Source organism: Ursus maritimus, unplaced genomic scaffold (assembly GCF_017311325.1).
Source record: "Ursus maritimus isolate PB19 unplaced genomic scaffold, ASM1731132v1 scaffold_35, whole genome shotgun sequence".
Lineage (NCBI taxonomy): Eukaryota > Metazoa > Chordata > Mammalia > Carnivora > Ursidae > Ursus > Ursus maritimus.
The window spans coordinates 24,103,935-24,131,085 of NW_024426119.1; the positions used below are offsets into that span (position 1 = coordinate 24,103,935).

Genomic DNA, 27,151 nt, shown 5'->3' on the forward strand with positions numbered 1-27,151 from the left:
TTTCATGTTCTAGAATATTGTTTTAAGTATTTTTTCACTGTATTTCTGTGTTACTTACAGAAAGGAATTTTTACTGTGTTTTTGTAACATTGTAGGAAATTAGGTAGCGGCTCTGAGTTGAGGAGTAATGCATTATAATTTCTCCTACTCAAAATAATAAGAATTAGGCCTATGATTTTTTACAGAACAACTGATTTTTGGAATGGACTCATGTTAAGTGGACGTTGCCTGTATTTTCTTGGACCCTTTCACCCAAAACCCATCAGCAAGCCTCTCCCTAGGCGGTTCTGATTTGGTCTGGCCCCAACAGCTCATCTGTTCTCAATCTCGAACTGTGACGCCTTGAATCCCTTCCTGCATCTTCATATCCACCCTCCAGTGCCCCCCTCCTTACCTTTTCATTCCATTCACCCCTTCTTGCCATCTTTTTCTTTATTTTCAGTTAATTTTTACTTTTGCAGAAGGGATATATGCACATAATCTAAAAGATCAAAGCTACAAGGCTTAAAACAACAAAACCAGTCCATAACTCTCCCCGCTTTCACCCCCACCCCCAATGCAGCGTGCCCTGAGTCAAACATTTCCCACTCTTAGCTCTTGCTTTAAATTACCAAATAAGCTGAGTAAAATGCTGTCTCCTCGTTATTCCATTTTAAACTTTATCTACAGCCTTCACATTAGGGTCAGTAAGGATTTTAGCTCTCTTAGACTCTCCTTTCCCTACCTCCCAATCTAAATTTAGGTCAAAATTTTGGTTAAATCCGTATTCAGTGTATTGAGACTAGAGTTATGAGCCAAGTCATGAAAAATTACTGATTTCCTTTCTGGAACCATTTTTTTTTTTTTACATTTTTCCTATATTTAATAATTGCCTTATTTCCTCATTTGCTTAGTCGTATTTGCATGTCTAGCTAAGCCTTCCTATCCCCTACAATAACGCTGTAAAATCACTCTCAGCCCATTTTCCATATGGTCAAACATGTCAGATTTATCACTTTTTTTTCCCCTGATAATATTTATCAGTTCCATTTTTTCCCTCCGTCTTCTGGTTCTAAACTGTACTGTTCCCTAAAGCTTCCAGGTGTCATGGGCGGTATGTTGGATTTCCCCTAACCAATGTTCTATAAATACCCAACTCCTCTCTCCCGTATGGATTTCCCATTTCCTAGTCCCCATGTCATCTTTCTTGGTTTATTCCCTAGTTTTGGTGGATTACCTTCTATAGGCTTTAGGCTGCATGTCTGAGACTGTTTTATTCTATCTTTATACTTCATCAATTCCTTTATTCTAAGCTAGAATTCATTTATATTTTGAAGATTATAACTCAAAAGATGATAATTCATTATATTACTCTATTGCCTTCTGTTTTCCAAAACTGTTTTGGATAAATTAACTTTCATTCCCTTCTTTTCTCTTCTCTCCTCTTCTCTCAATCAGCTGTTAGTGTGTTTTCTATTAACACTCAAGTTTCAAAATTCCCAGATGAGGTACTTTGTTTTTTCTCTTTTCTTTTTTAAAAATTAAAAAAAAATTGTGGAGGTATAATTTGTTTATTTTCATTTATTATACTGAACACCCAATCAGCACCTTTCAATTTGAGAATTCATTTTTCACTTTACAGAAATATTATTTTTTTTAAATATAGTCTTCTATATTTTTCTCCTGACTAGTTGGATACTGAATTTCTAGAAGTGATCTACAAATTTTCCTATCTTTCTCTCTCTTATTGCCCCTCTCTTTTTTTCCCTATCAGAGAGTTCTTCAAATCCTTTCACTGAAACTTTTGTTTTAGCTGTCATATTTTTAATATTCAAAAACTTTCTTATTTTTGTTCCTTTTCAAAAAATGAAACTCTGTTCTTTTTTCAACATTTTCTTTGATCTCTCTGAGAATACCATGGCTTCTTTGAAGCATTCTTCTGCTCTCAGCATTGTCTCTGTTTTCTCTGAGTACCTTTTTAATCCTTGTTTCTTTGTTTGTGTGCTTCATGTTGGAGGCTTTCTTCCAAAGTCTGATTATCTTTTGATACCCTATCATATTTAAGAGTGAGTCACTAGAAAGGTGATTTATAAGTGGGCCTCTAATTGGGTCATAGAGTAGCTGGAGAATTTTTGTGCAAGGAAGTCACCAAATGTCAGTATCTATAGGTCTCTTCTCCAGGATGGTTCCATTTCTTCTGAGAAGAATCTTTCAGTATTCCTAGTGGGATATGGAATGGTAAGGCTGCTGGTATGACAGAGCTGAGAACAGGAAGGGAGTTGGAAATTTCACTGTTCAGATGTAGAATGTCCTTTAATCCCCCAGTTTTCAATTCTGTTCTCATCCGGCCTTTCTCAGTGCTCAGTGTGGCCAGACTATCTCTGATTGTTTCTCCAGAGATTCCTGCAAAAGTGGGAGGAAATGGTCTCCTTGCTGAGGGAGTTAAGAGTAGGCTCTGAAGGTCTATCTTCTCCTCACAAAAGCTTTCAAATAGATTCCCACCCACCATGTCACCCTACTTTCTATGGTACTGGGTGCCTCGAATTCCTAAGCCTTTCCAAACAGCTGTAAGTCAACTTGCCTTCCATCTGCACTTCCTTCCACAGGCACTTGGCTCTGACCTTTCTTCATTCTGCTAAGTCATGCACCATCCTTCCACCTACTTTCCATCTTTGTATCTTGTGGTTTAGGGTTATTTACGTCTCCTTGATTTATCAAAGATGAAAACTGTGCCTCTGTTTTCCTGCTTTCCCTATTGTTTGGGGATGATTTTTTTTGAGAAAAGAAAAATAAATGAGGGCTGGAGAAAGAAAGAGTAGATATGCTCTTTGTTCTGGCATCTTGAAACCAGAAGTCTCTAGCCTTTTCTATTTCACAGGTCTTTTTATTACACCATATTCCCTTCTGCCAGTTTCCTTCTCATTCATAATTTCGGTCTTCCAGAATTTCTGGGTGACTAGCCATCTTGTTTTAGTGGCTTCAGACATACAACATTTCATTTATTAACGAGTTAACAAATTCCGTATCTACTTGTATCTCATTTGCAGCAATTATTATCTGCAATTTAACAGGACTACTGGATGTACATATTAATTGGAAGGGGATTATTCATCAACTGGAAGAGATTAGTCGCCAGTCTCTCTTGTGGGACTTATCTTTCTTATCAGATAGGCTGGTTATTCTCCATTTGCCTTTCCGTCCCTCCATTGTCACACTTTTCTATACCCCAGAAGACTGATCTCTATGGACAACTCCCCTCGCCCATTTCCACTCACTGCCATTCCTACCCACTTCACTCTACCCCTGCCTCATTGCATCTCTGGCAACGTTACTCTACAGCCATAGCTCCTAAGTATAATAGCTTCTGGTTTCACAAGGGAACTCTTCCTAGTTGGTTCCCTTGACCCTGCTCACATCTCTGTAAATAGTCTCTTTATTAAACTGTCTTCAGTTATACCCTCTGTGCCATTTGTTTCTTTTTGGACGCTGACTGATACATCAGTTTAAAAAAAAATTTGAACTAGCTCATCTCTAAAGTCCATTGAGCTCTTACGTACTATGTCAACAACTGGCACTTAACTATAAAGACTCTGAGGAAATCAGGCTTCCTTTCAATTAAGATTCTATGTCACTACAGCAAAGAAACTCTCCTAAATAATGATGCTAAGACCCTATGAAACATAAGCATTGTCAGTGCAACTTAGACTAGCAGGGAAATCTAGGATATACATATTGTTCCCTTTAGGCAATGGAGTCAGTTCTGATAAAAGTATATTTACTATTTTTTATTCAATTTTTTAATTGAGGTAAAACTAACACACTTAAATGTTTCAGGTATGCAACGTAATGATTTGATATCTATATATATTGTGAAATGATCATCACAATAAGTCTAGTTAACATCCATCACCATACATAGTTATAGAATTTTATTTTCTTGTGATGAGAACCTTTAAGATTTACTCTCTTAGCAACTTTCAAATATGCAATGCAGTACTGTTAACTCTAGTTACCATTCTATACATTACATCCCATGACTTATTTATTTTATAACTGGAAGTTTGTACCTTTTGATTCCCTCTATCCACTTCGCCTATCCCCCAACCACCACCTCTGGCAACAACTAATTTGTTCTCTATATCTATTAGCTTGGGTTTTTAAAAAAATTTTAAGGGCTCCTGGTCGGTTAAGCATCCAACTCTTGATTTCAGCTCAGGTCATGATCTCACGGTTGTGAGATCAAACCTCACATTGGGCTCCACACTGGGTGTGGAGTCTGCCTGAGATTCTCTCCCTCCCTATGCCCTTCCCCCCACCTCTCTTTCTCTCTCTAAAAGAGAAAGTAATAAAATAAAACATTTAAAAAATTTTTTAGATTGCACAAGTGAAATCATACATATCTGTCTTTCCTGTCTGACTTATTTCACTTAGAACAATGCTCTCAAGTTCCCTCCATGTTGTTGCAATTGGCAAGATTTCACTCTTTTTTATGGTTAACTAATACGTCATTGTACATATATACCACATTTTCTTTATCCATTCACCCATCAACAGACACTTAGGTTGTTTCTGTACCTCTACTATTGCCAATAACGCTTAAATGTATATAGGGGTGCATATATCTTTTCAAGTTAATGTTTTCAATTTCTTCAGATAAATACCCAAAAATGCAATTGCTGGAGCATATGGTAGCTCTATTTTTAATTTTGTTAGGAACATCCACACTGTTTTCCATAATGGCTGCACCAATTTACATTCCCACTAACAGTGCACAAGGATTCCCTTTTCTACACATCTTCACCAACAACTTATTTCTTTTTTTTTTTTAAGATTTTATTTATTTATTTGACAGAGACAGCCAGCAAGAGAGGGAACACAAGCAGGGGGAGTGGGAGAGGAAGAAGCAGGCTCATAGCGGAGGAGCCTGATGTGGGGCTTGATCCCATAACGCCGGGACACGCCCTGAGCTGAAGGCAGACGCTTAACCGCTGTGCCACCCAGGTGCCCCTATTTCTTATCTTTTTGATACTAGCCATTCTGACAGGTGTGAGGTGATATCTCATTGTGGTTTAGATTTGCATTTCCCTGATGATAAGTGATGTGGAACATCTTTTCATGTGTCTGTTGCCTATATGTATGTCTTCTCTGGAAAAATGTCTATTCAGACACTGCCCATTTTTCATCATATTGTTTGTTTTTATGCTATTGAGTTTTATGAGTTCTTTATATATTTTGGATATTAACACCTTAGCAGATAAATAATTGTCAAATATTTTTTCCCGTTCGATAGATTGCCCTTTTCTTTTGTTGGTGGTTTCCTTTGCTGTGCAAAAGCTTTTTATTTTGATGTAGTCCCACTTGTTTATTTTTGCTTTTGTACTTTTGCTTTTGTTGTCAAATTCAAAAAATCATTACCAGCACCAATGTCAAGGAGCTTAACACTTATGTTTTCTTCTAGGAGTTTTATGGTTTCAGGTCTTAGTCTAAGTTTTTCATCCATTTTGAGTTAATTTTTGTGTATGGTGTAAGACAGCAGTCCAGTTTCCATTCTTTCGCAGGTGGCTGTCCAGTTTTACCCTACATCAATTATTGAAGAGACTATCCTTTCCCCATTGTATATTCTTAACTCTTTTGTCATAAAATAATTGACCATATGTGCATGGGTTTATTTCTGGGCTCTTTACTCTGTCCCGTTGATCCATGTGTCTCTTTTTATGCTCATACATTTGCTATTTTTTACTTTGAAAACACAGAGACAGCCAAAATTAATTCCAAAGTTTCTTTTTCTTCATCACTTTTTCTTCTTTTCCCTTAGATATTTACACCATTAAAGGCCAAAAAAAAAATGCAAAAAATTAAGTTTCACTAATCCTCTTATTAATAAATAAATGAATTCCTTGACCTCACCCCCACCACAGACATCAGATTATCTCTTTCACCAGGCACGACCAGATTTTTTGTATCCACTGAACTTTTCCACTTTCTCACCTCTCACAGACCCTTTAACTCATTCCTATTTTAAATTGTTCTTGCCAAGATTTCTTTAACTTCTCTGATGCTAAATCCAATGGATGCTTCTTAGTCCTTGTCTTACTTGACATCCCAGTAGCATTTGAAACCACTACTTTCGGGAGTGCCTGGGTGGCTCAGTCGTTAAGCAGCTGCCTTTGGCTCAGGGCGTGATCCTGGTGTTCTGGGATTGAGCCCCACATCAGGCTCCTCCGCTATGAGCCTGCTTCTTCCTCTCCCACTCCCCCTGCTTGTGTTCCCTCTCTCACTGGCTGTCTCTATCTCTGTCAAATAAATAAATAAAATCTTTAAAAAAAAAAAAAATAAAACCACTGCTTTCATGAAATATTCTCTTCCTTGTCTTTGGTGTTGCCTCATCTTTTTTTCCTCTTATCTATCCGATTACTTCTCAGTCTCTTCAGTGGACATCTCTTCCTCAGCCCATCCCTCAAATGTTCATGCTTGTCAGATCCTCGTCCTAGAGAGTTCCTTATCTTCCTACCTACACTCTTCCACTGGTTGTTCTTCTCCACTCCTATGGCTTAAAAACCCAATTATATATTAATGACTCTCAAATGGACCATCTCAACTCCAGATCTTCCTCCTAACCTTCAAGGATATTGTTTGTGACTAAATACTAGATAACTCTATCAGCGTGCCCACAGAGTCCCCCTACTCAACATTTCAATTTCTATTCTATATTCCTTATTCCAACAAATCACACCAAGCCGGAGACCTGGGTAAAATCCTTGACTCTTCTCTGTCCCCCATCCCCATACCCAATCAATGATCAAGTTTTACTGATTCTGTCTGAGATGTACTTTAAGTCTATGATCCAGGTCTCTCCATTCTCACTGCCATTTCCCTAGACCAAATCATTTCCCTACTACTGACATTATCACTACCCTCATATCTAGATTTTATAATAGAGCCAGAGTGATCTTTCTAAAATATAGGTGTGATCATGTTACCCTCTTCCTAAAAGCCTGCAATGATTTTACACTGCTATCAAGATAAAGCCCAAATTCTTCAACATGGCTTACAAGCCCCAGCATCTGGTCTCCTGTCATCCAAATTACTACAGCCGAATTAAGCCCCTTTTAGTTCCTCTAACAATCTATGATCACTCTTATTCTAGATATTCCCACATAAGGTTCCCTCCACCTGATACATGCCTACTGATGTTACCAGTGTTTTCATGCTATCACTATTTCTCAACAAACATCTACTAATCCTTGTGTCTCAGCTTAGATGCCCCATGCTCTCTGAATCTGCATTTAGTGTGCTCCCATAGCACACTACTTATCCACTTATCACACTCTATTATAGTTGCCTGTTACTTGTCTCTGATCCCCTTTCAGATCATAAGCAGTGTGAGGGTTAAAACGGGACCTATTATAGCTCCAATGCTTTGAATATTACCTGGTACAAAGTAGCCACTAAATAAATAATGGTTGAATGATGACCAAAGGAATAAACAAATAAACCATCAGATTAAACATAGTACCAGTGGAACCACATTTCACATATGGACTTTCTTTCCCTTGCTTTCTTACCTGTCAATCACAAAAAACAAGTTGCCCTTCCCACCAAATAAGCCATAGCTTACAAAGGGCTAACTAATATATATTTACACATGACAGTCGAAGAGAATTCTATCTGAGACTTTGTCTTCTCCTTTATTTCCTTCTTTCCTCTTACATATACAATTTTCAGACTGAAAGTTTAAATAGATGGAAGACAGACCAAGCATGTGGCTGACTTTCTCTTGATCTGCCTGATGCCCTCCCCACACCATCTATAAATGTGGTAGTACGTGAGCATGGGATAAAAAAGAACCTATGATAACATTTTGTTTGAACCAGAACTCCAAAGCATTAATTAAAGCTGAGCACACCTGCTCTGAACTGCAAAGTCAGAGATTTATGTGAACTTGTAAAGTTGAGGCTTTCTGACCTTTTGTAGGATTTACGTCTCCTTTAAATAAGCATTTCCTCTTTGTAATGCAATATTTTTTTTTTTAAAGTTTATTTCAGTGACTAACCTGCTGGTATAAACAGATATGCTGTTCAGTTCCTTTATTGCCTCGTCTTTACCCTTTTACCCAGTGCCTGTCAAATATTTAATTTAAGGTTTTGGTTGAAAATAAGCAGGTCCAACTATGAGGCCTACAATTTCTTGGTCTAAACTGAACTTGTTAGTGAGGTGATCCAAAAAGATATCCATGCACTCCACACTTAATGTTAGAGCATAAGAGCATTTTAATACAGTTATTCATAGATCTGCTCACTATTTGCAAAGTATCAGATACTTTATAGTAGTTAACCACAAGCAGCACTTATTAATTTGTTGGGCTACAGTGCATGCCCATGTGTAGAGTCCTTTCAGGTAAGACAAAGGTTTTACTCAAAGGAAGACATTATAATTTTGAAATTCAGATACTAATGGCTTTAGAAAGAGAGTTCCGTGAGGCTAACACATTGAAGCTGGTTACCTTGGATAGGTTCATTCCCAGCACTGTGAGTGTCACCAAGCCAGCACAACAGACCAAAGCACTGGAGCTGGAGAGTCCAGAACTTGGTGGGATGTTTCCATCCACCAAGCAATTCATTCCAGTCAGGTTGCTAAGACCAAAGTGTTCCTAAGAATAGAAGGAAAAACAGTGCTAGTAACTTCGGTGTCGGATTCGAGGGGTAGCAAAACATTCTTTCATTCCCCAGAGAGCAAACATTTATCAATGGACTTATTACACTATTTGTAGAAACTACTTGTGCAATTCAATTGAGTTGAGTCTATACATGACATTTCATTTAATGGTTCTTGGCCACAGGGTTCAGTAATCTGAAGATTATTTTTTGGTTTGTTCAACAAAATGCTATTGATCCATTTCCTAAAATTGCCTTGAATGATCTTTTTCTTGAACATTAACTGATTTGAACAAATATTAAAAAAAATTAAACAATTATGATTCAATTTCTCAAGTAGCAAGAAAAGAAATACACAATATTAGCGAGGCAGGTTAAATCTCCATGTAGCACAGCCCAACACAATATGACTGTAAAAGTCTAACACCAAGCAGTGGCTTGTTTCTATTGAGTATTTTTTTCAGAAGTTTCTCTGAAGAAAAAGTGTTCTCAACCACTTCGGTTACATTTTACATATGGAAAAACCTACGTACCAAAAGATTAAAAAATTTTTCCAACATTACATATAGGGAGCTGGAAGTAGGACCCAGGTCTCTGATTTCTGGTTGAGAACTTCTCTACTGCAGTCAGAAACACGGGCCAGCATACTGTCACTATGATTTAACGTAAGTCAGCTATATGAGGAAATCCAGATTTTTACTAGAGTTTATAGATACAGTTAAGCCATATGGTAGCTTTCAAGACAGCCAAATTAGAATTCAGCCACAAATGAGAACACAAACTCTAAACAAAATAGAGAAACTCTCATTTCTACAACTAGGAAAGTCCAAAGAAATAATGAGACTTCAATCTAAAGATGGAAATCTCTAGGATACTTAGATGAATATCTAGGATGACACTTTAGATGATATTATATCATAACCTTTGTGGTTTAGGATTAAAAATAAATTCAAGGCCACGTCCTCTTCAAGAAAAAAATACCATCATGTCTGCAAATTACTCAAACAGCTCAAGACCAAAGTACAAAATACTATTATATTACATAATTATGCATTTCATCATATATATTATTCTAGGGAGAAATTTCAATAAACTAGTTAGAATAACCAAAGTAACAACAAAACTCTGCAAATTAAAGGCTGCTTTTTTTCCTTAATTTTTTTGTCCTTTTTTCCTATGTTGGCAAAACTCACACACCACAAAAAAAGAGATTCTGTTGGATGTACTTCTCTTCTTGATTTCAAGTCATCTAAAAATTTCCTTTCCAGAAATACAAACAAATTATAAACTGAAACACTGCTGCTGCCAATGCCCTTTCATACAGAACATCACACAGCTTGTTTAAAAAAAAAAAAGAATCCTTGGAGAATGCTATATATTTAACCATAAACTAATCCACAGTGTATCTTGAATGTGAATCATACTCACAAACTTATCACGCAGTGTTTAAATTAAAATGTACAACAGATTCAAAAACGTAAATGGATTTTGCCAAATTCTGTAATAGCTCTATTCCAAAAGGATAACATGTTCAATTTAATATAAACAGATTATCCTCTGATATTTTCTAGTATTTGAATTTGAAGTTTTCTAAACAGGCTAACATTTAAATTACTTCTCTGCCCAAAAATTCGCTCTACAAACCTACTTTTGCACATTAAGTTGTCAAACCAAAAGGAACGCTTTAAGACCCCAAATTCTCAAAAACAACACAAAGCAACAAGCAGTATTTAGGTCATTTTACCCATATGTTATAAAAGGCATGTTGCTAGAAGGACGATCAAATTGCATTTGCCAGGCAAATTCTTCCAAATACTGTAATTCCCACTAATGTATATGATAAGCCAAATAACTTGAAGATTTACTAGCTGCCAATACCTCCTCCCATAAGTTATTACCATGTGTCTGGATAAAGAAGAAAGAAAAATAAAAAAAGAGAAAGAAAGAAGGGAGAAAGAAAGAAAGAAAGAAAGAAAGAAAGAAAGAAAGAAAGAAGAAAAGGAAGGAAGGGAGGGAGGGAGGGAGAGAGGAAGGAAGGAAGGAAGGGTGAAGGAAAGGAGAGAAGAAATGAATGCAGGAACTCTAAGACCAGAATCACCATAATTCGAGTGCAGGACTACACATCAGAAATAAATGTGATGCTTTCCTGGAATGGATATGCCACTGAGTCAGTCCTAGGCTACTTGTGACAAAGCTTCAGATAGGACCACCAGACAGTAAGGAACACAAGCTCTCTAAAACCTGGGTTTTAACAAATCAAACTGATTAAGCAAATCAATTTTCTTTTTGTCCTTACACTTTTTTAATTTGGAGAAAAAGTAGAAATATTTCATTTTCTTGTTCTTGCCCATGACATTAGAGATATCCCTGATAATTACTCAATGTTTCTAAGGAAAATACTTATTCTAACAAACTTCACTACATCTTTTTAACCCTACCTGAAGTGGTAATAACAATACTAGTTGTTTATTTATTGAATGCCTACTATGTGTCAAGCACTGTGTAATCCTTGTAACAACTCTTTGTTGGAAAGCAAGGAGATCATTACACGGATAACAAACCTGACACTTAAAGAGGTTGAACTGAATTAACACGGCTGAGTAGAGCTCACATTCAAACCTAGGGCTGTCTGACTAAATCCTATTACAGTACATACCTACATATCATTAGAACAAATGTATTACGAGACTGTATCCTTCAAAAGAAAATTTGAACAAAGACTTTAAAAAGAGAAGGACTTTTGTCAGATAAAACTGGTTTATGAACTGCCATTACTGCCCCCTGTGAACACCACACAGGAATGGTCTTATCTACCTCATCCTCTAAAATACGTAAATTAGCAAAATAGAACAGAAACATCAGTTAGCATTGCAAGGTGACAAAAAATACATCATAAATAAAATAAAACTTGATATATAATACACAGCGTAAGTTCAACAGCTAGTAGTTGCCTTATAAACTGATTTACCTGAATTCCTTTAAATCCACATAGGAAATAGTTGTGCCATAGAGGCTTGGTTTTGTCAATCTGAATATTATTAGCATTAGTACTGAAGTCCCTGCAAAAACAAAAGACACCATTAATTTAAGTCTACAGGCTGCAAAAACCCACGGCTGCAACATCAATGGCTGACTGCTGCCATCTTGTGCCATGAGAGTGACACTGAAATTTCATTCTCCATTTATTTTCATCTATGTACTTTACAGTCTACCCCAAAACAACAAACATCCCCACATGCTAAAAAGTAAGGGAAGTTGTAGTGACCTTAACAATTAACCTACTTCCGACTGACCCTTTTTATTTCCGGAAACTGAGAGGAACCAATATATTTCAGCATGTTCTACACCACTTTTTATTTCATGATGGTCCTTGTTAAGCTGATGTAAACATAAATGCTTATCCTTGGGGTTTGCTGTTTGGCATACCTCTAACTATAACGGTACTCAAAGCCTTCTCTCCCCACACTCTTTGCCACCCTCCAATTTTACCATCTGCACAGTTTAAGGAGAAGATGGAAAAAACAAAACAAATAACGATGATTCTAATGGATCATAACTCGTTGAATAAGATTCCATGAATCTTATACTGATATAAATTAACAAACGAAAAACTACCTAAATGAAGGAGAAGGAAAACCTCTTTCTTAGAGTAAAATGTCAAATAATAGATGAAGTAAAAATGATGGAAATCAAAAAATCACTATGTGGCAAACTCCATCATAATTGTTTCAGGGAAGAATCATCAATGGATGCTAAAGTTAGGGAGTAAAAATTTGATAAGAAACAAAATATTTACATTGACCCCAAGTATTTCCCCATCAAATACTTATTGCAAAGGGAAAAAATAGTAACTTTATGGCAAAGTAATCTGGCAGACACCATCTTAACCAAATGATCAAAATTAACATCAATAAAGGTACATCATGTGTCTCCTTGATATCATGAACTGAGGACATATCAGTTGATGTGTGTGAATTCCTTGTATTATTTTTGTGAGTTCTTTGTTAAGTCAAAAATTATCTCAAAATGAAAAATTGATAAAAAGGTTTCTAAATCAGCCAAAGGACAAAATATGTGAAATGGAGGAGGAGGGGGTCAATCAAAAAGTGAGGAAATAAGCAACGTTCCCCATATTGACTGAATGCTCTTCACATGGTTTACTAAATACCTATTATATGCCAGTCACTGTAGAAGGTGCCCTCCATGAATTATCTTAACTCAATAACATGCATACATCATGTCCTAAGAAAAATATTTAAGCATGCAAGGCATTCATAGGATTATAAAGGTAAAAGGCAAAGGGCTTATCTTTTCATAAGCTAAGCTGCGACAACATGAACACAAATTATGATCACACATTACTGTCACATGATGGTGTATAATATGGAATGGGATATGAGACCAAGAGGGCATCATCTCTATAATCAGCATATTACAGTGAAGAGAGGAGGCCTTCCTGGCAGCTCAGAGAGGTTTAGTGACTCCCCAAGGACATACACAGTATGACTCTAGCTCACAAGCATTTTACTGTACCTACCGAAGTTAAAATATATTGCCCACAGTCAACAAGAGTTCACAGAATTTGTAAAGCAGAAAAAATTATGTTAGCAAAACTGATCAGGTTCTTTTCCTAGCTAAGTAAAGATCTTGAAAGTCACCACAAAGAAAAGAAAACCAGAAAGCAGTCAGGGGCAGTGGTATATTGAAAAAAATAGAGGAGGAAATTTGTACAGATGTAGGAAGCTACGTGAGAAATACCCAGGAAAAAGCTGAAAAGTGCCAGTTCCTACAGAATTAGAAACATAGCTTAAATGTCATAGAAAAAACTTCCCTTTGATTAGTGATTTCATGTCTGTTCTTTCAAGCATCCCTGTCTTGCCTCTCTGCCCTACCATTTTCAAAGATTCAAAAAAACAAGCACACATTTTCCCACCAATTCCTACATTGTATCACCCATCTGCTTTCTCCGCTCTTGCATCCATGTTACAGAATCTAGGGGAAAGTCCTGAAAATGAGCAATTATGACTTACTACATTGATAATTTCCACCTATACATTTTATTCATTGATTCACCTGTTCTTCCAAAAAACATTTGCCCAGTGTCTACCCTGTGTGTGACGGGCACTGGGCTAGATCATTTACAAAAACAATATTATAAAAAAATAAATATTTAGAGAAAAGTTTGAGAAAAATGTACAAGACAGATACCCTTACAAATAACAAACTATTTCTAAGAAAAATTGAAGAAGACCTAAATAAATGGACAGATATACATGTTCATGGATTGGAGGAGTAAATACTATTAAGATGTCAGTTCTTCCCAAATTGATCTCTACATTCAGTACAACCCCAATAAAAATCCCAGTGTACTCTCACAGAAGTTGAATATCTGATTCCAAAATTAATAAGGAAATGCAAAAGATCTAGAATAGCCAAAATAAATTTGAAAAAGACAAACAATGTTAGAGGACTTACACAACGTGATTCCAGGATTTCTTATAAAGCTACAGTTTTCAATTAGCAAACCACATTCACCAATACATTAAAAGGATGTCCACAATAGCCAAACTATGAAAAGAGCTGAGATGTCCATTGACGAATGGATAAAGAAGATGTGGGGTGTGTGTGTGTGTGTGTGTGTGTGTGTATACATATATACATATATGTATACATATATACATATATGTATATATACATATACACACAATTGGAATATTACTCAGCTGTCAGAAAGGATGAATACTTACCATTTACATCATGGATGGAACTGGAGGGTATTATGCTGAGCAAAATAAGTCAATCAGAGAAAGACAATTATCATATGGTTTCACTCATATGCGGAATATAAGAAACACCACAGAAGATCATAGGGGAAGGGAGGGGAAAACAGAATGGAAAGAAATCAGAGAGGGAGACAAAGCATGACGGACTCTTAACTATAGGAAACAAACTGAGGATTGCTGGAGGGGAGGCTGGTGGGGGATGGGGTAATTGGGTGAAGGGTATTAAGGAGGGCATGTAATGTGATGAGCACTAGGTATTATATGAAACTGATGAATTACTGAACTCTACATCTGAAACTAATAATAATAAGTTGGCTAATTGAATTTAAATTTTTTAAAAAGGATCATTCGCCACAATCAAATAGGATTTATTCTGGGGATGCAGGACGAGTCAATATTTGCAAATAAGCATCATAAACCACATCAGCAAATCTAAGGATAAAAATCATAGGATCAATTCAACAGATGCAGAAAAAGCATTTGACAAAATTCAACATCTGTTCATGATAACAACTCTCAACAAAGTGGGTTTGAAGGAACATACCTCAACGTCATAAAGGCTATAGATGAAAACCCACAGCTAACACCATACTCAATGGTGAAAAACAGAGCTCTTTAAGATCAGGAACAAGACAAAGATGTCCACTGTCCCACTTTTATTCAATATACTGCTGCAAGTCCTAGCTCCTAGCCACAGCAATCAGACAAGAAAAAGAAATAAGAGGCATCCATATTGGTAAGGAAGAAGTTAAACTGTCTCTATTTGCAGATGACATGATGCTACATACAGAAACCCCTAAAGACTCCATCAAAAAACTATTAGAAGTAATAAATGAATTCAGTAAAGTTGCAGGATATGAAATTAATACCCAGAAATTGGTAACACTTCTATATACTAATAACAAAGTAGCAGAAAGAGAAAGTAAGAAAAAAATCCCATTTACAATTGCACTGAAAAGAGTAAAATACCTAGGAATAAAATTAACCAGGAAGGTGAAAGACCTGTACTCTGAATGATAAACCACTGATGAAAGAAAATGAAGACAATACAAACATATGGAGAGATGTCCTATGTTCATAGATTGGAGGAAATTAATACTGATAAAATGTACATACTACCTGAAACAATCTACAAACTCAATGCAAACCTTATCAAAATACCAAAAGCATTTTTCACAGAGCTAGAACAAATAATCCTAAAATTTGTATGGAATCACAAAAGATCCCTAGTACCCAAAACAATCTTGAGGATGAAAAACAAAGCTTGAAGTATCACAATTCCAGACTTCAAGATATAGTACAAATCTGTAGTAATCAAAAACAGACACAGAGATCAATGGAATGGAGGAGAGAGCCCAGAATTAAACCCACACATATATTGTCAATTAATCTATGACAAGGGAGGCAAGAATATATACCATGGGAAAAAGGCAGTGTCATCAATGAATGGTGCTGGGAAAACTAGATAGCTACATGCAAAAGAATGAAACTGGACCACTTCTAACACCATGCACAAAAATAAACTCAAAATGAATTAAAAACCTAAATGTAAGATCTGAAACCATAAAAGCCATAAGAGAACACAGGCAGTAATTTTTCTGACATCAGCGGTAGCAGCATTTTTCTAGATAGTTCTGCTCAGGCAAGGGAAACAAAAACAAAAACAAACTATTGGGACTACATCAAAATAAAAAGCTTTTGCACAGCAAAGGAAACCATCGACAAAACAAAAAGGCAACCTACTGAATGGGGGAAGATATTTGCAAATGATATATCTGATAAAGGGTTAATATCCAAAATATATGAAGAAATTATACAACTCAACACCAAAAAAACCCAAAACATCCAATTTAAAAATGGGGAAAGGATCTGAATAGGCACACAGATGGCCAACAGACACATGGGAGGATGATCCACATCACTAATCGTCACGGAAATGCAAATCAAAACCACAAGGATATATCACCCCACACCTATCAGAATGGCTAGAATCAAAAGGTCGGGATGTGGAAAAAAAGGAACCCTCACACATTGTTGGTGGGGAAATAAATTGGTACAGCCACTGGGGAAAACAGTATGGAAGTTCCTCAAAAAATTAAACATAGAAACATCATACAATGCAGTAATTCCACTACTGGACATTTACTCAAAGAAAATGAAAACACTAATTCCAAAAAGATATATGCACCCCTGTGTTTATTGCAGCATTATTTACAATAGTCAAGATATGGAAGTGACCTAAGTGTCCAATGATAGATCAATGCATAAGGAAAATGTAGTATATATACAACAGAATATTACTCAGCCATAAAGCAGATGAGATTCTGCCATTTGTAACAACATGGATGGACATCGAAGATATCACAATAAGTAAAATAAGTCAGACTGAGAAAGACAAATACCATATGATTTAACTCATATGCGGGATCTAAAAAAACAAAACAAATGAATAAACAAACAAAAAGCAGAATCAGATCTATAAATACAGGGAATAAGCTGATGGTTGCCAGAAGGAAGAGAGTGGGGGGATGGGCAGAATGGGTGAAGGAGAGTGGGAGATACAGGTTTCCAGTTATGGAATGAATAAGTCACCGGGAAAAGAGGCACAGCATAGGGTATATAGTCAATGATATTTTAATAGTATTGTGTGGTGACAGATGGTAGCCACACTTGTGAGAATATAAGGTACAGAGAAGTTGAATCACTATGTTGTACATATAAAACTCATGCAACATTGTATATCAACTGTACTCAAATTAAAAATTTTTAATTAAAAAAAACGATGGTTTTCATATAGTGTGATATTGGCATAAAGATAAACAAATACATGGGGAGCCTGGGTGGCTTAGTCGGTTAAGGGTCTGACTCTTGATTTCGGCTCAGGTCATGATCTCAGGGTCATGACACTGAGCCCTGAGTGGAGCTCCGTGCTCAGCGGGAAGTCTGCTTGAGATTCTCTCCCTCTCCCTCTGCCCCTCCCACTGCTCATGCACATGCTCTCGCTCTCTCTCTAATGAAGAAATAAATCTTATTTAAAAAGATGGACAAATTTGGGTGCCTGGGTGGCGCAGTCGTTAAGCATCTGCCTTCGGTTCAGAGCGTGATCCCGGCGTTCTGGGATCGAGCCCCGCATCGGGCTCCTCTGCTGGGAGCCTGCTTCTTCCTCTCCCACTCCCCCTGCTTGTGTTCCCTCTCTCGCTGGCTGTCTCTCTCTGTCGAATAAATTTAAAAAAAAAAATCTAAAAAAAATTAAAATAAAAAAAATTAAAAGACGGACAAATAAAATACCTCAATAAACAGAATAGAGTCCAGAAACAGAACACACATTTATTGCCACCGGCTTTTCAACAAAGTTTGTCAAGATATTTCAATGGGAAAAGATCTTTCCAACAAATGGTAGGAAACAATTGGATATCTAAGAGCAAAAAAATAAACCTCAACCCTTACCTCATGCCACATATAAAAATTAATTCAAACCGGATCATAGACCTAAATGTAAGTGCTAAAATTGTAAAATTTCTGGAAGAAAACACTAGAAAAACTTTTAGTGCCTTGGGTTTGGCAAAGATTTCTTAAAAAGTCAAAAACTATAAACCATGAGGAGTACCTGGGTGGCTCAATCGGTTAAGCATCTGCCTTCAGCTCAGGTTATGATCCCAAGGTCCTGGGATTGAGCCCCATGTGGGCAGGGAGACTTCTCCCTCTCTCTCCGCCCCTCCCCCTCCACTCATGCTCTCTCTCTATATATCAAATAAATAAAATCTTTTTTAAAAACTACAAACAATTTAAAAAAATCAATAAATTGGACTTGATCAAAATTAAAAATTATTCTTTTTTTTTTTTTAAAGATTTTATTTATGTATTTATTTATTCGATAGAGATAGAGACAGCCAGCGAGAGAGGGAACACAAGCAGGGGGAGTGGGAGAGGAAGAAGCAGGCTCATAGCGGAAGAGCCTGATGTGGGGCTCGATCCCATAATGCCGAGATCACGCCCTGAGCCGAAGGCAGACGCTTAACCGCTGTGCCACCCAGGCACCCCTAAAAATTATTCTTCTTCAAAAGACATGGTAAAAAAAATGAAAATCCAAATCACAGACTGGATGAAAATATTTGTAAAACATTAATCTGACAAAGGACTTGTATCTACAACATACAAGAAAATCTTATAGGTCAATAGTAGAAGATGAAAATCCTGCTTAAAAATGGGCAAAAGATTTTAACAGGCCCTTCAGCAAAGAAGATATCTAGGTGACAAGTACATGAAAAGATGTTCAACATCATTAGTTAGAGAAATTAAAATAAAAAACCGCAATGTGGTACTAGTACACATTTATGAGAGTGGCTAAAATTTAAAAAGACATGTTAGAAAAATGTAGAGCAAATGGAACTCTCATATACTGGTGGTAGGAATGAAAAATGGCACAACCACTTTGGAAAACAGGCAAGTTCTTAAAAAGGTAAACCAGATAGTCCTAGATATTTACCCAAGAAAAATGAAATACATGTCCACACATAGATTTGTCTATAAATATCCACAACAGCATTATTCATAATAGCCAAAAGCTGGAAATGATCTAAACATCCATCAATGGTGAGTAGATAAATTATAGTACCTCCATGCAGTGAATGCTACACAACATGTGGACAATTCTGGGAGGCAGGCTGCACGCTTCCTAGACGTCCTGGTAGAATGAAGCCCCTTACCTAGAGCAGGGGCCACCCACCTTAGTGATTCATCTCTGCTTCCCTAAATCATTCTCCATGTTGTTTCAGTACCACACCTGGGATCATATCCCAAATACTCTATCTTCATTCGAGTCTGTGTCAGGCTCTGCTTTTGTGAAAAAATGAAACTGAAACCACACATTCATGATGGTTAAGTGAATCTGAGTAAATCAATATGACAAATTATTATGTAGCCAGTTTTAAATGTTTACAAATAATGACACAAAATTGTGTTTGAGACAATGTGAAGTTTTCTTTAAAGGATTCAGTATAGAAGTCAGGTGTTATATGCAAGTAATGAATCATGGAACTTTACATCAAAAACTAGGGATGAACTGTATGGTGACTAACAGAATATAATAAAAAATATTATTAAAAAAAAAAAGAAGTCAGAAATTTCTGTATTTTGCACAGCCTGGTATTGTGCCTTATTAAAGGCACACAAAAAACATTTACTGAATGAAGAAACATTACTGCAGGCAAACTGGCCAATGAACAATAAGCCAAAAATAAAAGGTGCCAATCCTATGCCCAAATCTTTTTGTGTAATTAGCAAATCAAGTCCATATAAGCAAGTAGGACTCATCCCAGGAACCTCAAAACAGTTCAACATTAGAAAATCCATCAGTGTAACTCATACTTTTTAAAACTGTTCTTCAAAACTGAATAGACATTTAATAAAATTCAATTAACAGATTAACAAATTTCTTTTTATCTTAGCAAACTACGAATTCAAAAACAACAGGAAGCAAAAAAAGTACGTCCTTAACTTGATAACGCGTATGTACTAGAAACTTCTATCTATTATGCACCAGACTCAAAGGCTGACACTGAGCCTCCCAGCACTGGAGAGGCTACAGTAATGCAGGCACAGAGTTTACAATCTACTGGGGGAACACAGGCAAGTAAGTAGGTAATTGTAATACAGCGGGAGAAGATGTTATGACGAGAGAATTAGAGGGTGCCCTAGTAACATAAGAGAGGCATCACCACTGACTTTGCTGAAGACAGCTACCTAAACAGATGATAAATACCTTCTGGACAGGACAGAGTTATTTTCATTCTTGTATGGCCTAGTATCTAAAATAATGTCAGACACATGGTAAGTCTTTAGGAAATGTTTCTTAAATGAACGAGCGAATGAACAAAAAGGAACAAATATTAAAGAGCAGCCTTAGACTCTTTTGGAAGTCAGATATAGATTTTCAATAAATTCAATGATTACAAATTTGATTTCTTCTAAAGAGTTCATTTGGATAAGAATACACACACACACACACACACACACACACACACCCATTATACACAGGAGCAATCCTAAATACTCACGGGTACAAGGGATTTGTATTGGCTAGTTGAAGAGTTTGTGTTTTCACAGGTTCCACAGCTATTAACATATCTTGTTCTACAGCCATAGGAAGAACAGAATATCCGCAATAATCTATATGTTCTCCTAGAGAAAAAGAGAATTTTTAATATTGCTAGCAGATGAAACAGGAGAAACTCAAGTAGGTTGACATACAGGAAAAACTTGACCACAAGCCAGGTTTTAACAGAAAATAAAAATACAATACACAGGAAATGATTCAGTTCTCTTATTCTCCCAGACACCCAAGCCAGAAACTTCTGCTAGAATATTAATTCATTTCTCTAATTTTTAGATTTCTGTAATTACATCGTCACAAGTTTTTTTCTACTTTCTAATTCATAGTGATCATCTTCAAATATTTTGTTTTGTAACTAGTTATGCGAAGTATCAAAAAACATAATATCACCTTTCTCTGTTGCTCTTTCATATTACCTTGTTAAATATGAACAATTGAAGCCTTTAGCACACTCTGCTTATATTAACATTACGTGAGTCTCACTCTCTTCCTTGTTAAGCCAACACACCCACTAAACTGAGGACTTTGCTTTATTTATATTTGTGGCCTAACTAAATGTCTAAAAATTAGACTGGCATTGATAAGTTATGCTGAGTGTGCTAGACGTAGCTAGGATGAAGAAAAAGAAGCTAGAAAAAGAATTTTAATCTGCAGTATTTTATATATAATAAGCAAATATGGGAAACAAACTATTCCCTCCTATGCATTTTAATTCTTCTATGAATCATCAGCAGGAATTTTATTTCCTATTACACTATAATATTTTCTCCAAGTTGCTATTTAAATTCAGGGTTGCTATTCATAAGATTTAGATACAAAATAACAATCCAAGAAAGAAATAAGCACAATAAGCAAGCTCATTTATATTTCCCCAGGACAGGTTTTCATGCCTGATTGTTCCTATGGCAAACACTGCCCAACTAATAAGAAACACAAACTGAATGGAAGACAATTCAACAGCATAATTATAATTATGTTTTTAAATAATTATTATTCTACATATTATTACAGGTAGCAAGTCTCTTTCTATGTTGATGTGTCCTTTAAAGTGAAATGATAAAAGGTTTTTTTATGGATTGACAAAGACAAATGGAGAAGTGGTTTTCAGAGCTGTCTTTCTCACCAATTTCCTTCAAAAAAACCAGTAATATAAAATAGTGGTTCACAAGGAGAAAGTTATACATTTATCTACATGAACCTGCATCATTTCTTTTTTCCTTGCCGGCTGTTAAAAGAGTCAAAGTGGCCCTCTTCTGGTGCCCTAAATACCAGCCTCTCTTGCCTTCTCGGGAAATCTGCTCTACCAGTTCCTCTCTCTCAGTTATCTATAATCTCTCTCTCTCTCTCTCCACTGGCTTTACTCCATTCCCCCTCTCTCCCTCATTTAACCATGCTCAAACATCCCATTTTTTAAAAAATCCTCCATTCTTTGCTTCAAAATAAAATAAGTCGCCTGAGTTGATAATAATTGAAGCTAGATATTGGGTACACGGGAGTTCATTATATCATTCCAATGACTTTTTTGTATGTTTACATTTTCCCTATAGAAAGTTTTCTTTTTAATTCTCCTTGACTCCTAGTTTTTCCTCAGTTCCCCAATGCCATTTTCTCTTGATAGAACCTATTGATTCTTCAGGTCACCACACTCTTAAAAGGGCTTCCCAGTACTCTTCTAATCCAATGAGTAAATGTAAAACCATCAAGATTATTCATCACTATCTACAAATTTAACGTGCAACACAAAAAAAATCTTCTCATCTCTCATGAAAACAATATTAACAACAAAAATTTCAACAAATTTTTAAAATAAAAGGACAAAATTAACATTAATCACATGGATTGGGAAAGAGGAAAATATAGTGTGTTCCTTATGCAAAAGCTTAACTTGCTACAGTAGATACATGTGAAATACTCTATTTTTTCAGTTCTCTTGGGAAAAGTTAAGAAAATAAAGTGCATTAACAAAAATTTAGATCTTATCAAAGGAGGAAAAAATTAAGAGAAGGAACTTTTGCAATACCTATGATGTTGACTCTTCCTGGCGCTCGAACATAAAACTTGGGAGTGGATCCAAACTTAGAGTTAAACATCTCCTTTAGCTTCAGCAATCTGAAAGCAAGAGGATACTTCAGAATATTTGTATAACAGAAAAATCTATAAGCCACATACACACAAACATATTTCATATACCTACCACCATTATCTCTAAAAAGAAAAGCAAAATTTTTTTACTGACATACTTCTTTGAAAATCCTAGGATATGACAATACAGTAACTTCCTAGGTGACAAAAGAGTATAGCTAAGCACACAAGTAAAAAAGATGAATATACACAAAAGGAAAAACTACTTCCTTCAATTATTAAAGAATATAACTTTCTGTATAATTCTCAACAATATTCAGAGAAGAATCTTTATACTAAAAGAAATAGCATGGGGTAGTATTTCAGTTTCCTAGGGCTACCATGATAAAATACTACAAACTGGGCGGCTTAAAATAATAGAAATTCATTGTCTCACTGCTCTAGGGGCTAGAAGTCCAAAATCAGAGTGTTAGTAGAGCCATGAGCCTCTCCTTGCCTCTTTTTAGTTGCTGGTGGTGGCCATCCAGCCTCGGCATTCCTTGGATTACAGCTGCATTGATCCAAATTTTGCGTCTATCACCACACAGAATTCTCCCCATGTGTCTCTATTTGTGTCTCTGTTTTTCCTTCTTATAAGGACACCGGTCTTATCAGATTAGAGCCCACCTTCATTCACTATGACTCAACTTGATTACATAAGTACATAAAAATGCTAGTCCAAATAAGGTCCATTCTCAGGTTCCAGGTGGACATGAATGGGGTGCAGTTGGGGAGGCACTATTTAACCCAGTACTAGTCAACTGAAAACTAGAGTGGATATCAGGAGACCACGGTTCGGGTCAAATCATTTTCCCTTAGCCTCTCTTCTGTGAAATTAGAGAGTTTTACTAGATATTCCTTATAGGCCCCTTCTAGATCCAAAATTCTTATAATAGATTTAATAATTTTATAAGAATTTTATACTGTTAAATCATCTCAAGGCACTTCTATGAATACCCCCCACTGTTTACAGTCCCACACCATAGTGTATCTGAATAATAACACCAGGACAATAAATATCTTTTAAAGTCTACCATATTCAAGACACTCATTCACTAACCGATTGATCTTAAAGATTAATTCATTGTAAGAAACAGATAGTCACACCAAAAACAGCTCAAGGAAAAAGGAAATTTATTATAATGATAGAAAGATATGTTAAATATCTTTGGAAGTTATTCAAGATGGTCTCCTAAGAATTGGACAGTTATCAGAAACTGTTTATATAAGTGTCTTTGGTTCTCTTTTCATGTCTCATCCTGTCATCACTCCAAAGACAACAACTCTACTTCTCTTTGCTCAGTGCTGTTCACATTTCAGTTGCCTCTGTGAGCGCCTTGGTTTCTGTTCCTCCACACCTTCAGTTTTCATGACACTGTGGCTTCAAGTCTACAAGATTTAATAGCTCCAATGTCCTATATTATCTGATTAAGTCTCTGTGTCCATTAATTCAAATTCTCAAAAAAGATAATCTGGGTGGCAGAGTTTAGGAAACAAGAAGAAAACAGAGGTAGTAATCCTGATATCAGACATCGTAGAATGTGTGCCAAAGAGCATACAAGGAAAATTCTTAATGCTGACGGCTGCAATTCAAAATGAAGGTAATAGTTTAAGAAATGCTCCCAAATAAAACTACAACCACTTTTATAAGGCAAAAACAATAGGCAATGTAAGGAAATACAGATAGGAATACACTAACAATAAGAGTCTATAAGATACCTTTCTCAGTATAAAAACAGAGCAGGTGAACAAAAGGAAGAAAAGAGAGACTCAAACAACAAAACTGATAAAGTAGATTATGGATATGTACATATATTTAGCATTGTACCTGTTAATGGGAAATATAACTTAAGAATGCATGGAATATTCACAAATATTGATCATATCTTAAATCATAAAGAACACATCTGTAAAGTCTTATATATATATACATAAAATATAGAAAAAATGATAAAGCAAATACAGTAAAATGTTACCATTTGGAGAATCTGGGATAAGAGTATACAGTAATTTTTTTTTTTTTTTTACTATATTTGACTTTTATGTAAGTGTGAAGTTATTTCAAAGTAACCAAAAAATTTTAAGGGGTGCCTGGGTGGCTCAGTTGGTTAAGCATATGACTCTGGATCTCAGCTCAGGTCTTGATTGCAGAGTCATTGAATTCAAGCCCCTCGTTGGGCTCCATGCCCAACATGGAACCTACTTAAAGAAAAAAAATGTGTTTGTTTGTTTGTTTGTTTGTTTGTTTAAAGAAGAATTGACTGGTGCTTTACTAACTACTCTACTTATAAAGGAAGTTAATAATAGTCCTTGGTCTCTAGGACAAATTTGGCAGAAAAAAAAGATAGTTAAGTGTAAAAGTACAATACAGAGAGACAATAGAGTGATAAGCCAGACAAATACAGTCCTTTGGGAGCACAGAGAAAAGATATTTCATCCCTACTGTAGAAGAACGTGGGTGGTAAAATAAATCCAGAAGGGGGATGATAAGTTAAAGAAGGCTCCCCCAAAAGACAATAGTTAAAATGAATTTTAAAGGATGATGTCAGACAAGTGGGATGGGGTCATGCATTCTAGGCAAATGGAATGAAAAGGCCCAGTATGCTGCATTCAGAAAATTGTAATTAGGGTTTAAATACTTCAGAGGAGGAGGCTGGTGGTAATCAAGCCCCAGATATTAAAGGGCTTGGTATGCCATGTTGAAGAACCTGGCTTTTAACCCATAGGCAATGGATGTAAACACACATTTACAGATGGAGTGATATTAATCAATTTCACACTTGAAAAAGCTCACTGAGAGGTGTACGAAAGATGGGTTGTAGGAAGACAAAGCAAAAACAAAGAAATCTAAAAGGTGGCCATTTGTAGTAGACCTAGAGAGAAAGGCTAAAAGGTCCATTAGTGATGGGGATAGAAAAGGGTGAAAATTAAATTAAGGTGATATTTAAAAAGCCAAATCCATAGGAAATAGTAACCAATTAGAAGTGAGAAAATGTGAGAAAGAGGGAGAAGCATATTACTCCTCTTTTTCTGGCTTCCATAACTCCACTAGCCTCAACAGAGGTTTATGTTGTTTCTGCTTGGGGAAATCATATGCAGACAAAATGCAAGGTCTGCTGAATTTGAATCCTTATTAATTTGCTTTCATAAGCACTGCAAACACAAATAAGGTGAAGTGCTAACAGCAGAGTTAGAATGAGCCTCCTAAAATGTGCTTTAATGAAATGATTTGGGGGTTCTCAAATGTGCCCTTTTCCCAGACTACCTCAGGAAGGCAGTCTGTCCATGCTTTTTTGTAAGTGCTCAGCACCGGAGGCTTACCATTCAACATTCCTCCCTTTGAAATTCAAATGCATGGAGGGTATAAAAGGAAACAAGAAAAGTATTTCTAAGAATAGAAAGAACTGAAGTGTATAGTGTTTTTCTAAACTTCATACCTAATCCTCTAATAATGAAGCGGTATGGCTATAATTGGGGGAGTAGCCATACTTCACAGCTCTGGGCATCACCAGCAAGACTCCATCTCTTAAAATGTAGTCATTTAAAGTATGCGCCCCACAAGAGTACAATGAGCATTTTCAATATGAAAATAATAGCTCCTAATCACAGACCTGCACCCCTGAAACAAATAACACATTACATGTTAATTTTTTTAAAAAGAAGGATGCAAAACAACAATCTAGTGAAATTAAGAAGATAATTCCGTTCACAATAGCATGAAAAAGAACAGAACAGAAAACAGTCTGGTGTTTCCTCGAAAGGTTAAACTTAGAATTAGTATATGACCCAACATTTCCACTTCTATGTATATGCCCCCAAAGAATTGAAATCAGGGACTCAAACAGATACTTGCACAAGAATGTTCATAGCAGCATTATTCACAATAGTCAAAAGGTGGAAACAAGCCAGCATCCAACAACAGATGAATGAATAAACAGAATGTAGTGTGTGTGTATATGTGTGAATATTTTATTGATCCACAGAAAAGAATCAAGGTCTGATACATGCTTCTATATGGATGAATCCTGAAAACATTATGCTAAGTGAAATAAACTAGACACGAAAGGACAAATACTGTATGATTTCACTTATATAAAATACTTAAAATAGGAAAATTCATAGAGACAAAAAGTAGATTAAAGGTTACCAAGGGTTCTCCAAGGGTGGAGAAAATAGGGGAGTTACTGCTAATGGATATAGAGCTTATCTGGGATGATGAAAAATGTCAGAAATATGTAGCAGTGGTGATTGTACAACAATGTAAATGTAATTAATGTAATTATGTAAATGTGATGTATGCAAATACATAATGTAATTATGTAACAATGTAAATAATGTAATGTCACTGAATTTTACACTTAAAGTGGTTAAAATGACAATTTTATATTTATTTTACCACAATAAAAAGAATCAAAAAAAAGAAAAGAATAGCTCCTACAAAGATTATACTTTTAAAGACAGAATTGGCCAAAACATCACCACACAAATTGCTGAATCTGGTG

At 36.0% G+C, this 27,151-nt stretch overlaps 1 protein-coding gene across 3 annotated transcripts in view; it reads right to left on the bottom strand.

Moving 5' to 3' along the window:
• GALK2 (galactokinase 2) overlaps window positions 1-27,151 on the bottom strand; it is a 105,181-nt gene that overhangs the window by 66,997 nt on the left and 11,033 nt on the right. For all 3 annotated transcript variants that reach the window (XM_008705944.2, XM_008705943.2, XM_008705945.2), the window contains exons 2-5: window positions 22,549-22,637; window positions 20,473-20,596; window positions 11,602-11,692; window positions 8,483-8,629 (exon numbers count right to left, since the gene is read on the bottom strand). In XM_008705944.2, coding sequence (XP_008704166.2) covers window positions 8,483-8,629; window positions 11,602-11,692; window positions 20,473-20,596; window positions 22,549-22,637 — 451 coding nt within the window. The remainder of the gene's footprint in view (window positions 1-8,482; window positions 8,630-11,601; window positions 11,693-20,472; window positions 20,597-22,548; window positions 22,638-27,151) is intronic.